The sequence below is a fragment of the Mycothermus thermophilus genome, assembly GCF_041956435.1.
Source record: "Mycothermus thermophilus strain CBS 625.91 unplaced genomic scaffold VTJ04scaffold_1, whole genome shotgun sequence".
NCBI lineage: Eukaryota > Fungi > Ascomycota > Sordariomycetes > Sordariales > Chaetomiaceae > Mycothermus > Mycothermus thermophilus.
This window is the reverse complement of record NW_027191427.1, coordinates 4,026,204-4,046,462: the sequence shown is the minus strand read 5'-3', so window position 1 is coordinate 4,046,462 and position 20,259 is coordinate 4,026,204. Positions and strand designations below refer to the sequence as shown.

Below are 20,259 nucleotides of genomic sequence, written 5' to 3'. Positions count from 1 at the left end.
GCCTATCTGCTGTAGCATTGAACACGGGGTCGCGCGTGGTTGGTATCCGAGAAAGTCACCCTACAATTTTGTTGGCGGCGCAGAAACGGGCGGCTTCCGCTCTACTTATCCACCAACTTGGACCAAGGAAATATTTCCGCTGTTCTCTCTTCTTTCTTCTCCCGAGTCATCACCCCTCCTGCCAGATCTCTCGGTACTCCCAATTACCCCTCTGTCCACAAACAAGTGTGGTATCAACCGAGGCTTGGGACTTTGATTATCTCGCTCACAACCCACAAAGCCTCTTGGCCCGACCCTCCCGAGCCGCAGTACCGAGACCTTCAACAATACCGCAGTTGACGGTGACATACCATGGCCTGGAGTCAGCACATCGGCACCCTTTGGGTCTCTGTGGGACTGCGCCTTTTGACCGTGGTCCCGCTCCTCGTGGCACTTGGTTTCATGATCCATGTCAGCGTGAAGTTTGCGGAAAAAGTGGACCTAGCATATGCTATTGTACGCGATGACTCTATATTTCAGGAGGAAGGTTGCCTATGCTAATGTCATTCAATACAATTAGGACTCGATCGTCCTGGCCTATAACCTCGGCATCATGGCTTGGGCCTACTTTGTCTATTCGAAGACGAAACAAACTTTCCCCGTCTTCAGGGACCTCACATCAACAGGACTCTTTGAGTTCGTTATGTGTATTGTGCTTCTATGCGGCAGCGTGTTGCCATTGGTGGATGTAGGTGGAACTCGGGAGTGTGGTACGGACTGGGAGACCTGCGAAGCCGAGTGGTACCGACCTGCGAAGCCTTATTTATTGAACGCCTTTCGGCTTATGGTTGGAGCTGCGTAGGTCCTCAACTCTTTAAGATATATTATGTATCCTTATTGAGCGTTGGACTTTTGCTGACCTTTTGGACAGTTTTGGTCAATTCTTGTTGTCCGTGCATACATGCATTTGGCATTATTATTGGAGGGAAAAACTCTTATCGGAGACATCTTGAAATCCCGTAATGAGACTGACTTGAGACTGAGAAGATTTGGCTGAGTGTTGTATAACATGATTGGGGTTGATGAACTCAGGAGCTGCTGATAATACACTTTGGAATATTTTATAATATAGTCAAGTGTTATAATTAGTGTAAATACCACTGATCGAATACTTAATTATCTACTCTCGTTGCGCGACCTCTTGGTTCGGTGGTGAGAAGGTCAGACAAACAAGACCAGTCTTATGGCTGAAAATGAGTGTCCCAACACAGCACTTGAAGTATCCCACGCCGGGACAAGCCAGAGAAGGGGCGCACCGGAGGCACCAACCCGAGTTGCGGTGTTGTTGGCAGATGTGCGCCGCAAAACCCAGATTCAAGAAACACTCCAAGGGAACCTTGGGCCCAACGGCCGCGATACAGGGTAGGCCTTGGATGATGTTGGCGGTATGTGATCAGGAGAAAAGTATCGTAGACTGCATGGCATGTGATTCAAATACGCAGTATGTACAATGTAGCGCTGCACCAACAGGCGTGACTCAATGCAAGGTTCGGAAAACTGGTATTGGCTTATCACGAGAACTAGGCTCATCGGCTGTAGCATTGTCCAAGAAAACGACCCTACAATTTTGTTGACGGCAGCACCCTTGTTGCCCTTCCCGTGCCGTGCCGGTAAAACCGGCCTCCTTCCGCTCTAACGACCAACATGGACCAAGGAAATCAGGTATTTCCGCTGTTCCCTCTTGCTTCTTTTCCCTGGCCCAATTGTGTAAGGTTGCGTCTTTTCTTCTCACCCCTCCCCTCAGCTCTCTCGTTACTTTCATGTGCAGCGTAAAGGAATCTCTTTCCATGGCACAGGATCCTAACTGTCGGCATCGTGGAGTCTCTGATCAACTACCCCTCTGTCGACAAGCGACGGTGGTACCAACCAAGGCTTGGGACTTGACAATCTAGCTGACAGCCCGCAAGCTCTCTCAGCCCGACCCTCCTGACCCTTGGGGATTTCTCACAACACCGACGCAGTTGGTAGTGGCATAATTACCATGGCCTGGAGTCAGCATGTCGGCACATTTTGGCTCTCTGCCGGGTTGCATCTGTTAACCGTGTTGCTGCTCGTGGTGGCTCTCAGTTTTTTGATCCATGCTAGCGTGAGGTACGCGGATAATGAGCGTCCGGCTTATGTGATTGTACGTGATCCCTCTAGTTTGGATTTATGAGGCAGGCAGTTCGTAATACTCAACTTACTCGACCTGAATAGACCTCGATTGCTCTGGCATACAACCTTGGCATCCTGGTTTGGGGCTTCTTTCTTTGCAAGAAGATAACGCCAAGTTCACCCCACATCCTCCACCTTACACTGACAGGTTTTGTCGAGTTCTTCCTGTGTTTTGCGCTTCTATTCTGCAGCGTGGTATACTGGGCAGAACTAGATCGAACCCGGGAATGTGGTATGGATTGGGTCACATGCGAAGCGAGGTGGTTCCGACCGGCAAAGCCGTACTTACTGAGAGCCTTTTGGCTTATGATTGCGGCTGCGTAAGTATACGACTCCAATATCTGTTACCTTGATACGTATTTTTGTTGCTGTGCTGGATGTTTATTGACTTCATGGACAGTGGTGGCGAATTTTTCTTGTGTGTGCATTCTTGCGTTTGGTGTTCTCAGCGGAAGAGCCGTCACCGGCGACACATTGAATGCCTCCCGCAGTGAGACTGGCTTGAAACTTCAGATATTAAGATGGCAAAGTGTAATTGGTTGAGTTGATTGCAAAACATGACTGGAATTGATGGACTCTGGAGGCTAGGATGCAGTTAGAGCTAATAACAACAAACGTAGTAATAGTCTTCAATGATTATTAATTATAAACCCCGACCTCAGTCCTCCATCCTTTCCTTCGTCATGTCAACGCCATCTCTTCATCTCGCAGCATGCTTCGCATCTCAGTTATGGCCGTAATTATGAAGTCATTGTCATTGTGTAGGGCTGTTCGATGTTGTGTGACGTACGACAAAAAAAAGGAAAAAAAGAAAAAAGGAAAAGAAAAAAAAAGGAAAGAAAAAGAAAAGAAAAAAGAAAACAAGGAAAAGAAAAACAAGAAACAAAGAAAGAAAAATGAAGGAAAGAAAAAAAAAGATGAAAAAGAAGAGAAGAAAACCAGCTACATCGTTCTGTGACCACATCCACCATGGGCATGCCATATTGCTCCCGGCGGCAACCTGCAGAAGAAAACAAACACTGGGGCTGCTGAACATAAGGCGGCTAGGCGCCCCGGACGGTTTCGTCATCTCCTTTTTCTTCCATATCCTGGATCTAATTTAATACGTAGCTGAATAGACTCGAATTCTTCAACCTGCTCAGTTTCAGCAGGGTCATTAGCCCTCGAAGCAGTTCTCCATTCTTTCCCTTTGTCACATTTCGAAACAATCTCTCCATCTTTCACCATACTCCACGTCTCAGTTATCCCCGTAAGTAATGAGGTTATTGTCATAGCGTTGGGCTTCTAGGTGTTATATGACGTACGACAAAGGAAAGAAAGAAGGAAAAAGGAACGGTGTCTGGAGCATCACAGGGCATGAGAGCATTTCAGATATACGTGAAGATACGTGACACCTGTGGCAGATCAACTCTGACCCCTTATAGTACTCCGTATGGGTTGAAAAATGTGGCCAGATTCCATTCCTCTAACTTTTGTAGTCCCATTGTAGAAAGAAGAATCATCCCGCGGGTTTCCTTCCTGTCCTGCCCGTTTTGGCGTACCTCCCATCATACATGTTTTGCTCCGCTCAAAAAGGCCTCGATCATAACAAACCCGATCCGAATGCGCCCGTAGATATCTATCTGGAAAAGGCCCTCCCTTCCGTGCCAGCCATGCCCCAGTCTCATCATGCAACAGCCTTCTCATCTACACACACCAGCATGCAAGCCATTCTGCTTGCTCTTTTACCGTGAGGCCATAGCCTTGGTAACGAGACGCTTGAGAGCAAGCTCCTTCTTCTTGAGATCATCGGCAGAAGTGTCCTCGAGCTCGAGGGCGCCAAGGGCCTCGCTGAGGGACTGCTCGATCTTCTCCTTCTGGCCGCGCTTGAGCTTGAGCGACAGAGCCGGGTCCGAGATGATCTCCTCAACACGGGCAATGTACGACTCGAGTTGTTGCTTGGCCTCGAAGCGCTTGCTGAAAGCCTCGTCCTTGCTCTTGAACTTCTCGGCCTCTGCGATACGGGTTAGCTCTTGTCTTTTACGCCATTTGATTGCATTGGGTACGTACCGCTGATCATCTTCTCGATCTCCTCGCTGGAGAGCTTGCCGACCGAGTTGGCGATGGTGATGTTGGCGCTGCGGCCCGAGGTCTTCTCGGTGGCAGTAACCTTGAGGATACCGTTGACATCGACCTCGAAGACGACCTCGAGGACGGGCTCGCCAGCCTTCATCGGGGGGATAGGAGCAAGAGTAAACTCGCCAAGAGAGGTGTTGTCCTCGCAGTTGACACGCTCGCCCTGGTAGACAGGGAACTGCACGGTCTGCTGGTTGTCGACAACGGTGGTGAATGTCCTCTTCTTGATGGTGGGAACGGTCTGGCCACGGGGGACGACCGGGGCGAAGATGTTGCCCTCCATGGCGACACCCAGGGACAGGGGGACGACGTCGAGAAGGAGAAGGTCGGCTGTATCGGCCGAGGTGGCCTTGCCGGACAGGATACCGGCCTGGACGGCGGCACCGTAGGCGACGGCCTCATCGGGGTTGATGCTCTTCTCGAGCTTCTTGCCGTCGAAGAACTCGCTGAGGAGCTTCTGGATGCGGGGGATACGGGTCGAGCCACCAACGAGGACAATCTCATCGACCTGGCTCTTCTCAAGACCGGCGTCCTTGAGAACCTGAGCGACGGGCTCAAGGGTGCCCTGGAACGCCTTGGCGTTCAGGTCCTCGAAACGAGCACGGGTGATCTGCATGTTGAAGTCCTCACCATCGAAGAGGGAGTCGATCTCAATGGTGGTCTGGGCACCGCTGGACAAGGTACGCTTGGCACGCTCGCAAGCAGTCCGGAGACGGCGGAGAGCACGGGCATCGCCGGACAGATCCTTCTTGGTGCGCCTCTGGAACTCCTTCTTGCAGTATTCAAGGAGGTTGGTATCAAAGTCCTGACCACCAAGGTGGGTATCACCAGCCGTGGCCTTGACAGTGAAGACACCGCCCTGGATGTGAAGGAGGGACACATCGAAGGTACCACCACCAAGGTCGTAGATGAGGACGTGGCGCTCCTTGTCGGACTTGCCAGTACCGAGACCGTAGGCAATGGCCGCAGCCGTGGGCTCGTTGATGATACGGAGGACGTTCAGGCCAGCGATGGCACCAGCATCCTTGGTGGCCTGGCGCTGGTTGTCGTTGAAGTAGGCGGGAACAGTGATGACAGCCTTCTCAACCTTCTTGCCGAGCTTGGTTTCGGCGATCTCCTTCATCTTGGTGAGGACCATAGCGGAGATCTCCTGGGGGGAGAAGGTGTGCGTGGAGCCGAGATACTGGACCTCAACCTTGGGGTTGCCATTGCCATCATCAATGACCTTGAAGGGCCACGACTCCATGTCCTTCTTGACGGTAGGGTCATCGAAGCGGCGACCAATCAGGCGCCTAGAAAACTGTCAGCGAAGATCTTTTTTCTTTTCTTCCTTCTTTCTTTCTCTCTTTTCTTCTTTCTTTTCCTCTCTCCTTTCTTCCTTTTTCTCTTCTTTCTTTTTTTCTTATTCAACTCGAAAAACTGTACTGGGGCCTGACATACTTGACATCGAAGATGGTGTTGGCGGGATTCATGGCCGCCTGGTTCTTGGCAGCCTCACCAATGAGGCGCTCTTCATCGGTGAAGGAGACGAACGAAGGGGTGGTGAAGTTGCCCTGCTCACTGAACGTCGGCTTCGTCAGCAGACATGTTGGCGACAAAATGGGTCAAAATCACACACTTCTGTAAAATGGTGCATTGGCTGCCCTCGTAGACCGCCACGCAAGAATACGTTGTTCCTGTTGAGAACGTCGTCTGTCAGCGCTGGCGCCCAAGTTTGTTGGAGTTGGTGTTGAGGTTTGGGGGGTGGCGGGGTAGTTGAGGCGGCAGGGAACTCACCCAGATCGATGCCAACGGCACCATCGTAGACTTCCTGATCAGCCATGTTTGCGGTATATGCGAATTCGTCTCGTGGAGGATTCAAAGATGAGAAGGTTGAAGCAGAAAATCCTGGGGCATGAGGGAGGAAGACGAGTGTTGCGCCGTGGGGCAGCCAACTTTGGGAGTTTTTAAATCCCAGAGGTCTGAATTTTTTTGAGAAGGAAGCAGTGGGGCCTTCCAAATTCTGCACTTTTTTGTGGGCCCTCGGCCGCTTTGCCGCCACCTCCCCCACTGATCGGACACCTCCTTCCCCACAATTGAAGTCAAACACAAAATCCGAGCCACGTTTTTTCACCAGCCACACATCCAAATGGGGCTGAGGCGCAACAGCGCTTGCCGGGTGCGGTTGGCTGAGGCCCCGCCTTGGGGCTTCTGGTGGCGTTTGGCGAAACGCCGCTGCCGCCATCCGATTGTCCAAGCAGTTTCACTTGAATCAATGCATCTGACCAAACGCAAACCTGAACCTGGTCTTTGCCTCAACTTTCCTGCCTTTCTCCCTGCATCTCGGACACTTGGAACAGTCTCTCCCAAAACATTTACGCCAAAAGCCCTGCCTGGTGCAAGGTCTTCTTCTTCCTGCCCGAACTGCAGCGCCCAGTCCCAAGGTCCCTTTTCGACCCACTTCCACTTTTTCCACCACTTCCATCAACGTCTCTCCCAGAGAACTTCGAAACGACACCGAGCCTTTTGATACACGAGAGCGAGACCGCGACCGGACCTTGAATCCATTCAACTCTCAACCCTAAATTCCCCTCCAAGAAACCCCAGAATCGACGTGACCATGTCGGAGCAAGTCGACCTCAAGACCATCCCCATCTCCCCGGGTGGCGACAACCACCCCAACGACGAGTGTAAGGACCAGACCGATGGGTCGGACAAGTTGGTTACCGTGTTCCACAACAAGGATAACTTCAATGTCATCCACCCCCTCACCAACAAGTGGACGCTCTGGTTCACCAAGCCCGCGAGCGGAAAGGTTCAGACACTTCAACCTCCCACCAGATGAACTTCTATACCTAACAATTACATACAGGGAGATAGTTGGAATGACTTGCTCAAGGAGGTCTTAACCGTGTCAAGTGTTGAGGAGTTTTGGGGCCTTTATGTAAGCTCACACTTTTTTTTCCATTCTTCTTTTTTTTTTCTCTCCCGCTAACCTCTCCCACCGCAGAACAACATCGCCCCGGTTTCCGAACTCGCTCTCAAGTCAGACTACCACCTCTTCAAGGAGGGCGTGCGCCCGGAGTGGGAGGACCCTCAGAACAAGCATGGCGGCAAGTGGTCGTACCAGTTCAAGGAGAAGCGCAACGTCAACATCGACGAGCTGTGGCTCCACACGATGCTGGCGGCCATCGGCGAGACGCTCGAGGACGAGGAAGACGGCGAGGTCATGGGCGTGGTTGTCAACGTGCGCAAGGCCTTCTACCGCATCGGCGTCTGGACCCGGACCACTGGCCGCCATATCCCCAACCGCGGCGACGGCGATGTCGCCGGCGGCAAGGGCCGCTCTCCGGAGAAGGGGAAGGAGATCCTCATGAAGATCGGCAAGCGTTTCAAGGAGGTTCTCAAGCTCGGCCCGAGCGAGCAGCTTGAGTTTTCGGGCCACACCGATGCCGCCCACAGCGGCAGCACCCGCGCCAAGGCCAAGATGGTGGTTTAAGTGGAGGGTGTGCATGAGGTTTCCTGTCGGGAAAGTCCAGGCAGATGCGGGGATTGGGCTACGGGCGGCTTCGGCCGGTCTGAGCCATCACCTAGCATAGCGTGTGAGAACTAGGCAGACGGAGTTGGGACGAGGACAGAATGAGCAGAGAGGTGAATGATCCATGGATTTTATACCCCCATGGCGTATCTCTGACATTAGATGATGATAGTCTCCGAACCTGGAGGTTTCCTTTTTATGGTCTGGTTGATGGTTGTGAAGGGGTATGGAGGTTGGCAGTGAATCGGTGGTCTAGGTTACGCAGGTACGCAAACTCTGGGTGGGCAAAACAGGTAGTCTTTCATATTCGGTGGTTTTCACAGTCTCCTGTACTAGCCTGAGTTCTTAAAATATATGGTTAAGGATCTCTTCATCGTGAGAATCGTGAGATAACTTGGGAGTGGGCTAAGGAGGATCGGAAAGTACGTCCTCCCTCCTGGAATGTCTTTCTCACCAACCTCCCACCAGCCAAAGGCATTGAGTCCTTTATTTCATTTTTTTTATTCTCTTCTTTTTATTTTTAAGAGAAAAAAAACCCAAGCCCGTTCGAGCTCATGCCGGGGCCCTCAAGCTCTTCAACTTTTGATACGGTGAGTACTTCATTCATTCATTCATTCTTTCTTTCTTTCGTTCGTTCTTTCGTTCTTTCTTTTAAAAAACGTAACAGAGAAATAAAAAAAACGACTGAACTGGAGGGAGAAGAAGAAGAAGAAGAAAAAGAAGAAAAAAGAAGAAGACAAAGAAGAAGAAGAAGAAAAAGAAAAAAGAAAGACAAGAATAAGGGCTGGATGGAGAGAGGAACAAGCAATTCGTCGACGACATGACAATGTGGATAGTGACAACTATTGCAGATTAACCAAAGCCTAGCATGCATCTACTCCTAAGGTTGGGGTTCTCCGTTGTTCCATGCGATTGCCAAACCCATTCCCAGTCTATAATCTAGAGTGGAAGGAATCCACCACTGTGTTCCCTGACTAATATACATGTAAAGGCTAGTAATAGTCATCCTACCCAGAGGATCACTGTTGCGTTTATCCTGATGATGCTGACGGCGGCGGTTGTTTGCTTAACGCCCGCCTTCCACATATGCTGTATTCCCCTTTCCGTCCATCTCAACCCCACGAACCATCACCACCACATCATCACCATCTCATACCCTCACAACTCATCCTCGCTAAACTCGTCCGCAAAAACCTCCCTTACCAAAGTCTTCTTATTCACCTTCCCCATCGCGTTCCTGGGGATCTTGTCCACCACCCTCAGCACCTGCGGGATCTTGTACGCCGCCAACCGGCCCTTCAAGGCTCTCCGCATCTCTAGCGGCGACCACTTCGCCTTTTGCCCGTCTTCCGTGGCAGACGGGTTAAGCACCACGACGGCGCCCACCTTCTGGCCCCACCGTCCGCTGGGAACCGCCACGGCCGCCGCCTCGGCCACGTTGGGCAGGGCGAGCAACTCGCGCTCGACTTCCAGCGCCGACACCTTCTCGCCGCCGCTCTTGATGATGTCGGCGCTGCGCCGGCCGAGGACGAAGAACATATCTCCGCGGGCCCAGGAACGTTGGCTGGGACGATCGCTTACGCCGGCCCCTGGAGGGGCGGGGCGGCGGACGGCTACGTCGCCTGTGCGGAACCAGGGTTTGTTGCTGTTTCCGTTTGAAGTGCCGTTTGTGGAAGTACCGTTTGTGTAAACGCCGTTTCTAGACGTGCCGTTCGTGGTGGCTTTGGGAGCATAACCCTCATCGTAGACAAACTCCTTCGCTGTCGCCTCCGGATTCCGCCAGTATCCCGCAAATATTGTCGGCCCACGCAGTTGGATTTCTCCCGGGCGATCCAGGTCCGCTGGGTCATTCGGATCTAGAACACGTTGAGTATCGATATCGACAAGTCGTGCCTCAACACCAGGCAGCGGCCAACCGACGGAACCATCAACCCGATCTGCCGGATCCAGGCCACAGCTCAGGGCCATGCCTACTTCGGTCATGCCGTAGCGTTCAAGCAGCGGGGCTGCGCCGGAGAGTTCGACCCAGGCACGCTGAACAGGAGTCGGGAGAGCCGCCGAGCCGGAAATGGCCAAGCGCAGGTTGGTTGGGCTGAGGGCGGTACGAGCGGCACGCTGGACGTCGGGCGGAAGCGTCTTGTGCGAGTTAAGGAGGCGGGAATAGATGGTCGGGACGGCAGTGAAAAAAGTGATTGGACGAGGACGGGATGTTGCTGTGTCATGACGGTAACCGTTCCCGTTTGTTTGATGCCCGTTTTCCACAGGGAGGAAAGGCGCGGTAAAGCGGCGCCAGACGGCGTCAGCGTTGAAGGGGAACATAAACTCAATGGCGCTACCGGCAAATAGGGGGGTGTAGATGGCGTTGATGGTGCCGTGTATGTGGTGCAGAGGTAGGACGTGCAGGAGGTAGTCGGAGGATGAGTATTCCCAAGCTTGGAGCAATGACCGTGCTTGTGCAGTAATGACGGACTCTGGGAGCAACACGCCTTTCTGCGTAACGGAGAGATCAGTATCCACGTCGTCAGACGTACATAAGCCGCGGCTTTCTTACTGGTCGGTTTGTCGTGCCGGAGGTGTACAACATCATGCCGGCTGACCCGGGGCCTGTGTCCTCGAAGGCGATCTTAGGGGCACATCGGGTAGAGGAACCGTTCCCCCGGAACTTCTCGAGTTGGACATGGATCGGCCGGACTTCCAACTCTGTACGCAGAACCTCCTCGGCCTTCGGGGTAAACTTAGCTGATGACAGCAGCATCAAGGCTCCGCTATGGTTCAGAATATACTGAAGCTCAGGAGCAGGAAATGCCGGCGATAATGGCACGGCAATGGCTTTGGAAGCAAGAATTGCCAGCCACGTCACTGGATAGCGAAGGGAAAGAGATCACGTATGTCAGCCTCAGCCGGAACCAGCCAACATAAACAAGGACGGATTGGGGGTCATCTTGAAGGCAGGACATCGGAAAGAGATGGGATCGCAGCGGCTTACCCACATAATCATAACTATTCTCGACCAAGAAGGCGACGCGCTCGCCGTCCAAGTCGGAGCGGCCAGCCGTCTCACATAAGCGGTTCCGGACCGAGCAGATGTCGACGAGCAGGTCGCCATAGCGGAAGTGACGGCGGCTTGCCGAGTGGACGACAGCCGTTGAATTAGGGTCGTGCCGGGCAATGGCCTCGAAGACGGGCAGCCGAGGGAGCGAGGCTGTTGAGACCGTCATCCTCGCGGTGGCGAAGGCGAAGGAGTGCGCAAGACTATGGGGGAGTTGTCTAAGAGTATTGTTGGAGCCGCAGCTTGGACTTGGATTCGGGCGTAGATTCGAACGGGGGCCCGGACCGGGACGGCGTGGAATTAGGGATGCAGTGGAAAAGGAAGAAGAAGAGGAACGGGAAACGAGTGTCGGTGGGAGGAGCTGGCGGTGATAACCAAAGCGCCTGCCGAGGCAAGAGGCAAAGATCATTATTGGGGAAGAGAGAGCCACAGAGGTGTCAAGGTGAGGGGCACCCGGATGAGGCGCCAAGAGAAACGCACCGCCGGATCGGAGTCCAAAAGTGTTAGACGCAGACTCCGGGAAGCAGGACGGCAGAGGGGCGTTGGAGGAAGTGGAGGGTGCGGAGGAGCTGGAGTGGAGGGCTGAAGCGTTCCACAACGCCGTGAACCAGGCCAGATTCCGCGGCTCAAGGGTCCCACGGCCGGGGAACGCAGACAAAAAAAAATAACCCAGAACCAGGCGACGCAGAGACGGTTAGTCCGACCAGATGGACGCCAGTCAGGTCCAGTCAGGGGGGTGGAGCCAGTCAAGACGAGAAACCCGTGGACCCTTGATATCGATACCTAGCACAAACCGCCCCGTTAACTAAGCCGCTGTTGTGATGCCCGTTGAGTCCTCCCTAACACAGTCATCGGTTTGAATCCCAGATGCAACCAGAGCACCTAGCAAAAATGCGTATGTACATACATACAGCCTTGCTGCGATGACGACGTCTTGTGGATCTCTGGATGGTGTCTTAGTTGAATGCAACCCGGCCGGCAATCTCCCGAGCGCAAACACCGCGCATCAATTCTTGGCCCGAGAGTGCATCCGACCCGCGAATCGGGACAGGAGCGCTTCCAAGTGAATTGCTGCGCGGGATGGGCCGCAGGAGAAAAAACGCGGGATGGAATTAAATGGCTGACGACGACGACAGGCCAGCTGGAGGAGTACCGGGTTGTAGAGCAATAGCACTGGTGACGTTATTCTGACTAAGGCGCCTGAAATGTCTCGTGAGTCCCTCGATGTTGCAAGGTTATGTTTGATGTTTAGACTTGATGTTGGTTGATGTTGCTGGTCGGCAATTGACTGAGTTCCGAAGGTCCAAAGATTCCGGGTTTCCAGGTTCCAATGACCTGAGCTTGTCGAGTCCCAGACGTCACTCTTCTGCAGGCCATGGACACACTCAAATTCAACGTTCGGCTTTCGGGTCCGGACCATCGTTGAACCAGAAAATCAGGACCCATCGCTGAGACTTTAGCGGCTTGCCCCACTGGAAAACGGCGGGACCTTGCGAAATGCGGGGCGGGCGGTGAATCTGCGTCCCGATCCGCCGAGCTTCTGTGCCATCCATGTCTGCATGCCACTCTCCACCGGCATCTGCTCTGTACACCCGACTCCAACAACCTCAACCAGGCCTGGAACATCACTGCTGCAACCACCGTACCATTTCACCTCCTCTTTCACTCACAGAGTTCCATATTTCCGCCACTCAGAGTACCGGACTCGGTATTTGCAACCTTCCTCAAACCCCAATGCTTCGCCGTACCGCACTCGGTCTCGCCCGAGCTGCCGTCCGGCCATCCAGATACTCGTCCACCATGGCTTCCCCATCCCAGACACCAACCGTCCTGACCCCCATTGAAGATGCAATTCGTGAGAAGGTACCTACCTTACCTGCCTAAGCTTACCAATACCCAACTCCGGCATTCCTGACCCATCCTCCCTTCCAGATCACATCTACCCTCCAACCCCTCCACCTCGAAATCCACAACGACTCGCACCTCCACGCCCACCACGCCGCCATGCAGTCCTACCAATCCCCTTCCCCCACCGTCGCGCGCGAGACACACTTCCGCATCTTCATCACCTCCGAAGCGTTCCGCGGCAAGGCCCAGCCCGCCCGGCACCGTCTCGTCTACTCACTGCTGCGCGACGAGATGAACCGCGAAGGGGGCATTCACGCCTTGCAGCTGAGGACGATCACACCCGAAGAGGCCGAGGCGAAGAGGAAAAAGGAAGAGCAAGAAGAAGGGGCTGTGACGTGTAAGCCGAAAGAGGGGGAATTGGGAGCTGGGAAGAAAGGGGTGGAAGGCGGGGAGGTGCAGGTGGAGTGAGTACGACAAGTTGTCTGTTGAGCAGGACAACAGGGGGAAAGCAGTGGGTAATATGACGATGAAAATATTACTCCGTACGAGCATGAGAAAACTGGGAGGTTATGGATTTGATACCCCTTGGCTGAGAGTTGACCAGGCATACTGAATAGACTTCAATATTGAAGAGATTCACAAACACAGCAGAAGGAACACACTGAAGTTAAAACCCTCTAATTTCTATTATTTACATAACAACTTTAGGCCTCCTCTCCAGTTTTCATTTGCTTCATCTTCACCATCACCATGCTCATATTTCATATTTTGTTTGGCCAGTCTCCCATCCGCCATCCACCAGTCATCCTCCTTTCTGAAAACCACAGTGTGGTATCCGCCAACGAAAATGCGAAATCCGGTCTAAGTAGCTCGCAACCTTGGTGACTTGAACAAGAGCAAAACGGCAAACGACCCGAAAAACGCAAGGCCAAAGGATTACAAGAATAAGAAAACACATGAAGCAGAGAAAAACCCAACCCGCTTCTCTTCCGATGGTCATCCTCCCGCCCGCCCAGCCATCATTCATCGCCCCCAGAAACACAAACTCGATCCGTCTTCAAAATTGCCAGTCCTTTTCGGCACCTGGCATTCAATATCGTCCTTCCATGGAAACTCATAATCTCGTCTTCGCTCGTCTCGTTTCATCACTCTCCCCGATCAAACCTCACCATCATAGCAGAGCTGCCATCAAGTTGATCATGCCAAAGCACATTCCCCTCAACCGCTTAATCGTTCTGAGGAGAGGTAGGCGAGCTACAATCCAGCAGGTTAGCCACCATTTCTCATTCACTGACAAAATACCACAAGAGAACACTCACTATTGATCCCCACTACCCGGCTGTCTCCCCGGCGTCCTGGGCGAGAAGCTCGGGCTCGTCGGTGAATAGCCCGGGCTGGTAGGTGACATCTGCTGCCCAGGGCTCCTGTGGAACGCCGGGCTGGTCGGCGAGTACGCGTTCGGGCTGGTCGGCGACCACGTTGGCGAAGCTGGGCTGTAACTGGGGCTCGTGGCCTGGAACGCCGGCGAGGCCGGGCTGTAACTCGGGCTAGTAGGCGAGTAGCTCGGGCTGGTAGGGGAGTTGAACTGCGCGGGGCTGGTCGGAGAGTAGTGCCTGGCCGCGGCAGGCGAGGCCGGCGAGTAGCTCGGGGAAGTCGGGGAGTAGTTGGGGCTCGTCGGGCTCCCAGGCCGGAGCATGGGCGAAGTTGGCGAGAACGACGGCGACGAAGGGCTGAACTGCGGGCTCGAGGCATAGCGACCAGCCCCGATAAGAGGCGAGGTAGGCGAGTAACCCGCAGGAGACGAGGGCGAGTACCCGCCGTAGTTGAACGGCGAGGTCGGAGATGTCGAGAACGGACTGGTGGCACGCGGGCTCGTGGCGTACGGGTTGACGGTGCTCGAGCCGAAGCCACCGCCGTACTCGGTGCCAAACCCGCTCGGGCTCTCGGAGCCGCCACCCTGGATGGGCGAGAAGTTGCCAGGCGTCGGCGAGTAGCCACCCATGAAACCCTCGTCCGCCAAGGGCGAGCCCGTGTCGTAAGGCGTAGCAGCACCCTCCAACTGGGCACCCTTGATGGTCATGCCGGGCATCAAGCCCATGCGAGAGTTGTCAGAAATGACGGTCTCAAGCATCTTGGGATCGAGAAGCACGTCAAAGTGGCCAGTGCCCATAGGAGCCATCTGGCCCAACATGACGTTCTCCGAAATACCACGGCAGTCATCGAGCTCGCCAACAGCGGCGGCCTCGAGCAAGATCTCCACTGTCTCTTCGAACGAGCAGCGCATGAGAGCACCCGTGTCGGCGCGGTTGATACCATGACGTGTCACGGCGGCAATACTGCCACGATACGTCATGACATCAACAAGCAGCGCCAGATGGCGATGGTTGACATAGGAACCGTCGAAGGCAAGCACCTGGGTCAACTCGGAAAGGAGGGCAGCACGGGCGGCCTCGATGCCCAGCATGTCGACGATCTGGTACAGGTCGTTGGTCGTAGTGCGCCTCGCGTCGACGCCCTCGATGGTGAGCACTTCACGCAGCGCTGTGCCCTGAGTGTCGAGGTACCACTCGGTGCAGTCAGGCGCGTCCTTGATCTGCACCTGGGACCCGTCGGCGCGCTCAACGACCTTGGTGCCCTTGTTCAAGAAAGCGCGCTCGATGCCCTTCACGCCACGCAGGGTGCAGCTGTCAAGGAGGTGCTTTTCAAGCCGCTTAAGCATGACATCATCCTCGATGATCTGGTTGCCATCCTCGTCTTTGTCGTCAGCCTGCCGAATGACGCGGATACGGATTACCATCTCCTCGGCGTTGTTATCGCTGAAGATGACGGCTACGTCCCTACGGTATTCCTCCTTGATGACCTGAGCCACGTCTTCGACACGCAGACCCTTGTCGAGCATCTTCTGGCGATCGAGAGTGATCCTCAACAACCAGCGCGACTGGTTCTCAATCGATTCCTGGTCCGAGGCGTCTGGAATCAGGAAGTACGACTCCACCATGTCGTAATCTTCTGGAATGGTCGTTGACGTGATATCCGGATCGTAGTAGATCTCCGTCATGGCGGTGACCGAACGCAAGCTGGTGTGTTCGACAACGTTACGCATGCGCTTGGCATCCTCTTGGGTCGCGTTCTGTTTATCCAAGTAGACGACCATGGACGGCGTCTTGATGTCCTTCGCGACGTTGAGAATTTCCTTGAGACGCGGGACACCGAGCGTGACGTTCTTGGACGACACACCAGCGAAGTGGAAGGTGTTGAGGGTCATCTGAGTGGCGGGCTCACCGATGGACTGGGCAGCCAAGACACCAACCATCTCACCAGGAGCGACCATGGCGCGTTGCCAGCGGTTCTCGAGCTCGCCGAGGATATGCTCAAATGCCAGCTTGTTGATGCGCTGCTCGACAGCAAGGCGCTTGTACGCCAAGCGCGAGCGCAGCTGGCACTTGAACAGGATGGTCGAGTTGTAGTCGGCCTCCTTGGAAATGGGATCATCACCGCGAACGACCACCATGCGATCAAGCAGAGCGCGGACCGCGGGGATGACGTCGCTGGGCGTGAGGTCGCTACGGTGAGAGTCATCCACCTTGAAGAGCTTCTTGGCAGTCTCTATGATACGCGCGACGTTGAGGGGCAACTGCATGTTATCCTCGGCGCCCTTGCGCTTGTTGACTTCGCGCAGAAGCTTCCGATCGGCCAGGAGCTGCTCGTATTCCTGGTCCAGAAGCTCTTGGACGGCAGGGTCGCTGGCCATCTCGCGACCGTACTCGAGAGCATCGAGCGCGGGACCCGAGCTTGTCGGATCCATGACGTCGAGACGGAAGCGCTTCTCGAACGCCTTGTTGGACAGATTCATGTGGTCGACGCGCTGCTTCTCGATGGCGATGCCGTCCAGACCGTCCTCGCCGTAGATGAACTGGATGATATCGCCGAGCGAGTTACGCACCGTGCCGTCGTAGCGGGCCTCGGCATCCTCGAGCGCCTTGACCAAGCGACGCTGGATGTAACCCGTTTCTGCCGTCTTGACGGCAGTATCGATGAGACCTTCACGACCAGCCATGGCGTGGAAGAAGAACTCAGTAGGCGTCAAGCCGCGGAGGTACGAGTTCTCGACGAAGCCGCGGGCTTCGGGAGAGTAATCGTCCTTTGTGAAGTGCGGCAGGGTGCGGTACTTGAAACCGAAGGGAATGCGCTTGCCTTCGACAATCTGCTGACCGACCAGGGCAGTCATCTGCGAGATGTTGATGGACGAGCCCTTGGAGCCAGAACGAGCCATGGTGACGGCGTTGTTCAGGTCCTTCAAACTCTTCTCGGCCGACGTACCGGCCTTGTCACGAGCCCTGTTAAGGGCAGCCGAGACCTTGTTCTCAAAGGTCTCACGAATATTCATACCGGGGAGCGGCTCGAGCTGGTTGTTCGTAGCCTGGAGGGTCAGCTTGCGGACTTCCTCCTTCTCCTCGTTGATGTGCTTCTCGATGAGCTCGATCGTCTTGGGGTCGGGGATGGTATCGCCAATGCCAATGCTGTGACCGTTATGGAGCAACCAGTAGTTCACGACGCGCTGGCACCCATTAAGAAAGTCCATGGCGCCCTGGGGTCCAAGCTCGTTGTAGCAGAGGTGGACTATACCGCCGCCGGCCGCGCCGACGCTCTTCTTGGACAGAAGGCCGTAGATGACCTCGCCCTGCTGAATGAGGAGGCCGTCGTCCTTGAAAGGATGATCCTTGTCCGGAGACTCAGAGCCCATGTGGATGTTGATGATCTTGGGAATGATCATGCTAATGATCTGCTTGCCGGTCCAGCGAGGACGTGGCTTGTGGATGGCAGGAATAGGGATGACGCCGTCCCAGTCCGGAACCCAGAGCATCAGGTTCATGACCTCCTCCTTGGTGAGGAACACATCGCGACGGCAGAGCTTGTAAACACCGGCCAGCGTATCTTGGACGATACCCATCAAGGGACCGTTACGCTGGGGCGAGACGATATTGAGAGGAACCATGCAGAGCTCCTTGACTTCGGCGCGGGTCTCCTCAGTCTGGGGAACGTGCAAGTTCATCTCGTCACCGTCGAAATCGGCGTTGTAGGGAGAAGTGACGGACAGGTTGAGGCGGAAGGTTGAGTAGGGCATGACCTTGACGCGGTGACCCATCATGGACTCCTTGTGCAGCGAGGGCTGACGGTTGAAGATGATGTAATCGCCATCCATCAAGTGGCGCTCCACCTTCCAGCCGTACTCGAGTTGCACGGCGCCGGCGCGACGGTAGTGGCGCAAGTCAAGGCGGGTGCCATCGGAGCGGACAACAAAGCGAGCGCCAGGATGCTCGTTGGGTCCGTTCTGGACGAGCTTGGTGAGCTTGGCAATGTTGTAGGGCGTCACCGTCTCCGGGTACGTCAGAGTGCGGGCGATGCTGCGAGGCACGCCGACCTCATCAAGGGAAATGTTTGCGTCGCCAGTAATGACAGTACGGGCTGAAAAGTCGACGCGCTTGCCCATCAAGTTGCCACGAAGGCGGCCCTCCTTGCCCTTGAGACGAGCCCGGATGGCTTTAACGGGACGGCCGCTCTTTTGAAGAGCCTGCGGTTGGCCGGCAATGTCGTTGTCCATGTAGGTGGCGACGTGGTACTGGAGAAGGCTTTCGAAGTCGCTGATGATGTGCTGGGGCGAACCCTCGGCAATGGCTTGCCTGACGTTGCCGTTGGCACGAATAATGTCACCGAGCTTGTACGTCAGGTCGTCTTCGTTCCGCATACCCGTGCCGGTGCCGTCCATTGAGATGCTAGGGCGGACGGGCGGAGGCGGGACAGGCAACACTGTGATAATCATCCACTCGGGGCGGGCCTGGGAGATGTTCAGGCCAATGTCAATCATCTCCTCGTCCGTCATGCGGCGGAAGATGTTGAGCGCCATCTCGGGCGTGATCATCTTCTTCTCCTTCACCTTGACGCCCTCGTCGTCCTTCCTCTCCCACTGGGCCCAGAGAGTGAGAGCCTGCTGACGAATAGTCGGCTGGATGTTGCCGCACCCTCCGTGACCCTGAGTTGGGACGTTGGTGGTGTCACCGTTCGGGTTGAACTCGCCGTCCTCGGCCTGCTTGGGCGGGTCGTTGTCGCAGCGCTTCTTGGTCTTGCAGATTTCCCAGACGCGCTTGAAGCGGACCTTGGGATCGCGGATGCGCATCGCGGCAGCATACTGCGGGTCAGACTGTGATGGAGGTCAGCACACACGCGCCCATGGCAAGCCGACCACTTCGCCCCCTCAACGGTGCATGTTCAGCTGCCACATACCCGATCGGCCAAAACCTTGCTACAGTTGTGGCAGACCACCTCGAGGATCTTCTTGGTGCGACGGATGAAACCGGGGTGATAGACGGGACGAGCAAGCTCGATGTGGCCGAAGTGACCCGGGCACTCGGTCATGTTCTCGCCGCATGTCTTGCACTTGAACTGCCTGTCGACAGATCCGAGAAGTGGGTCGTTGAGACCGCCATCGCGAGGCTTGGTACGCGTCTCATCCATGGTCTCTGGGTAGAGGATGTGGCAGACGCTCATGGCCTTGATTTCCTCGGGAGAGAGGAGGCCGAACTGGATCTCTTGGATGGTGCGCAGGGGCGCACTCGAGTGCGCGAAAATGAGGTTCGCCATGATTAAGGTTTGATCGGTGTATCCGATGGAAATTAATTACAATGGAAGGTGGAAATTGATGGATGAGAACGGATCAGAAGTCGCGCTGATGAAAAGGTTGACGGAAATCGAATGCCGATGAAGGGAAAGTGTCGGTCGCGATTTTTTTTTCGAGATGCGCACGATGCGAATGATGTTTTTCGTTGCTGAGAAAGTTGCAATGTAGTGCCAAACGGAAAAGGCGGCTCGCAGAAATAGAGAATGGAATCGCTCGCACAGACTCGCCCGACGTGACGCGCGCTCGGTGTCGGGAGGTCAGTGTGAGTAAATGAGATGACGTGGAATGACGTCGATTTCGAGAATTCGATGGTTTGGCTCGACTGCTCGGGCCTCCTCCACGTCCTGCTTCCCAGGCCAGCAGGCCCGAAGCAGCGATCTGGCTATTGACTCGACTTGATGACGGTCTTCTCTGGTCGCCCGCGGCCCGGAGAAAATCGATGGAGCCGGAATTTCGCAATCAACACGTCGTCGGAATTCTTGTCGGGCTTGAGTGCACGACAAGAACGTGGTTGGCGATGTCGTGACGCGATGTTGCGATACCGGGGGGATGGCGGAGGGAGACGCGGTTGATGGCGGATGGAGGTTTGGGGGAGAAAGGAGACGCCAGAGTTCGAAAAGTTCGAGGGACCAAGACCTGACAAAGCAGAGGTGAGGCGCGGCCGCTTCCAAACTTGGGGCGCCAAGACCGCCTGGGGGAAGCCGCCAAAACGCTGAGGCCAGGCACCTGGCAAACCTTAGGACCCACATGGGACCACGCTAAACCCATTCAAGCTGGCGTCCTCAATTCGCCCGAGCTCAGCGCAACCTGGAGCTGCCTTGAGCTGGAACAACCATCTTAGCCAGATCACGAAAAATGACA

General features: G+C 54.9%; 10 protein-coding genes across 10 annotated transcripts; 6 read left to right on the top strand and 4 right to left on the bottom strand.

Moving 5' to 3' along the window:
• Nucleotides 1-351: 351 nt before the first annotated feature.
• Nucleotides 352-2,687, top strand: VTJ04DRAFT_1512 (uncharacterized protein; the record flags this gene model as incomplete). Its single annotated transcript, XM_069359208.1, has 6 exons — nt 352-495; nt 560-837; nt 911-928; nt 2,107-2,164; nt 2,236-2,513; nt 2,594-2,687. The coding sequence occupies 6 exons, from the start codon at nt 352-354 to the stop codon at nt 2,685-2,687; spliced, it is 870 nt and encodes a 289-aa protein (XP_069224120.1).
• A 910-nt stretch (nt 2,688-3,597) lies between these two features.
• On the bottom strand, nt 3,598-3,879 carry VTJ04DRAFT_1511 (uncharacterized protein; the record flags this gene model as incomplete). Its single annotated transcript, XM_069359207.1, has 1 exon — nt 3,598-3,879. The coding sequence occupies one exon, from the start codon at nt 3,877-3,879 to the stop codon at nt 3,598-3,600; it is 282 nt and encodes a 93-aa protein (XP_069224119.1).
• Nucleotides 3,880-3,917: 38 nt separating this feature from the next.
• Nucleotides 3,918-6,130, bottom strand: VTJ04DRAFT_1510 (uncharacterized protein; the record flags this gene model as incomplete). Its single annotated transcript, XM_069359206.1, has 5 exons — nt 3,918-4,186; nt 4,243-5,600; nt 5,749-5,868; nt 5,927-5,984; nt 6,085-6,130. The coding sequence occupies 5 exons, from the start codon at nt 6,128-6,130 to the stop codon at nt 3,918-3,920; spliced, it is 1,851 nt and encodes a 616-aa protein (XP_069224118.1).
• A 306-nt stretch (nt 6,131-6,436) lies between these two features.
• VTJ04DRAFT_1509 (uncharacterized protein) lies at nt 6,437-6,872 on the top strand (the record flags this gene model as incomplete). The annotated part of the gene is made up of 2 exons (XM_069359204.1): nt 6,437-6,466; nt 6,648-6,872. 2 exons carry the CDS (start codon nt 6,437-6,439, stop codon nt 6,870-6,872), a joined length of 255 nt encoding a protein of 84 aa, XP_069224117.1.
• A 35-nt stretch (nt 6,873-6,907) lies between these two features.
• On the top strand, nt 6,908-7,786 carry VTJ04DRAFT_1508 (uncharacterized protein; the record flags this gene model as incomplete). Its single annotated transcript, XM_069359203.1, has 3 exons — nt 6,908-7,102; nt 7,160-7,231; nt 7,298-7,786. The coding sequence occupies 3 exons, from the start codon at nt 6,908-6,910 to the stop codon at nt 7,784-7,786; spliced, it is 756 nt and encodes a 251-aa protein (XP_069224116.1).
• Nucleotides 7,787-7,926: 140 nt separating this feature from the next.
• On the top strand, nt 7,927-8,803 carry VTJ04DRAFT_1507 (uncharacterized protein; the record flags this gene model as incomplete). The annotated part of the gene is made up of 2 exons (XM_069359202.1): nt 7,927-8,154; nt 8,693-8,803. The coding sequence occupies 2 exons, from the start codon at nt 7,927-7,929 to the stop codon at nt 8,801-8,803; spliced, it is 339 nt and encodes a 112-aa protein (XP_069224115.1).
• Nucleotides 8,804-8,983: 180 nt separating this feature from the next.
• Nucleotides 8,984-11,043, bottom strand: VTJ04DRAFT_1506 (uncharacterized protein; the record flags this gene model as incomplete). The annotated part of the gene is made up of 3 exons (XM_069359201.1): nt 8,984-10,315; nt 10,377-10,684; nt 10,812-11,043. 3 exons carry the CDS (start codon nt 11,041-11,043, stop codon nt 8,984-8,986), a joined length of 1,872 nt encoding a protein of 623 aa, XP_069224114.1.
• Nucleotides 11,044-12,674: 1,631 nt separating this feature from the next.
• Nucleotides 12,675-13,190, top strand: VTJ04DRAFT_1505 (uncharacterized protein; the record flags this gene model as incomplete). Its single annotated transcript, XM_069359200.1, has 2 exons — nt 12,675-12,737; nt 12,807-13,190. The coding sequence occupies 2 exons, from the start codon at nt 12,675-12,677 to the stop codon at nt 13,188-13,190; spliced, it is 447 nt and encodes a 148-aa protein (XP_069224113.1).
• Nucleotides 13,191-13,472: 282 nt separating this feature from the next.
• On the top strand, nt 13,473-13,842 carry VTJ04DRAFT_1504 (uncharacterized protein; the record flags this gene model as incomplete). The annotated part of the gene is made up of 2 exons (XM_069359199.1): nt 13,473-13,603; nt 13,650-13,842. 2 exons carry the CDS (start codon nt 13,473-13,475, stop codon nt 13,840-13,842), a joined length of 324 nt encoding a protein of 107 aa, XP_069224112.1.
• Nucleotides 13,843-13,948: 106 nt separating this feature from the next.
• VTJ04DRAFT_1503 (DNA-directed RNA polymerase II subunit RPB1) lies at nt 13,949-19,361 on the bottom strand (the record flags this gene model as incomplete). Its single annotated transcript, XM_069359198.1, has 3 exons — nt 13,949-13,976; nt 14,042-18,921; nt 19,005-19,361. 3 exons carry the CDS (start codon nt 19,359-19,361, stop codon nt 13,949-13,951), a joined length of 5,265 nt encoding a protein of 1,754 aa, XP_069224111.1.
• Nucleotides 19,362-20,259: the final 898 nt, after the last annotated feature.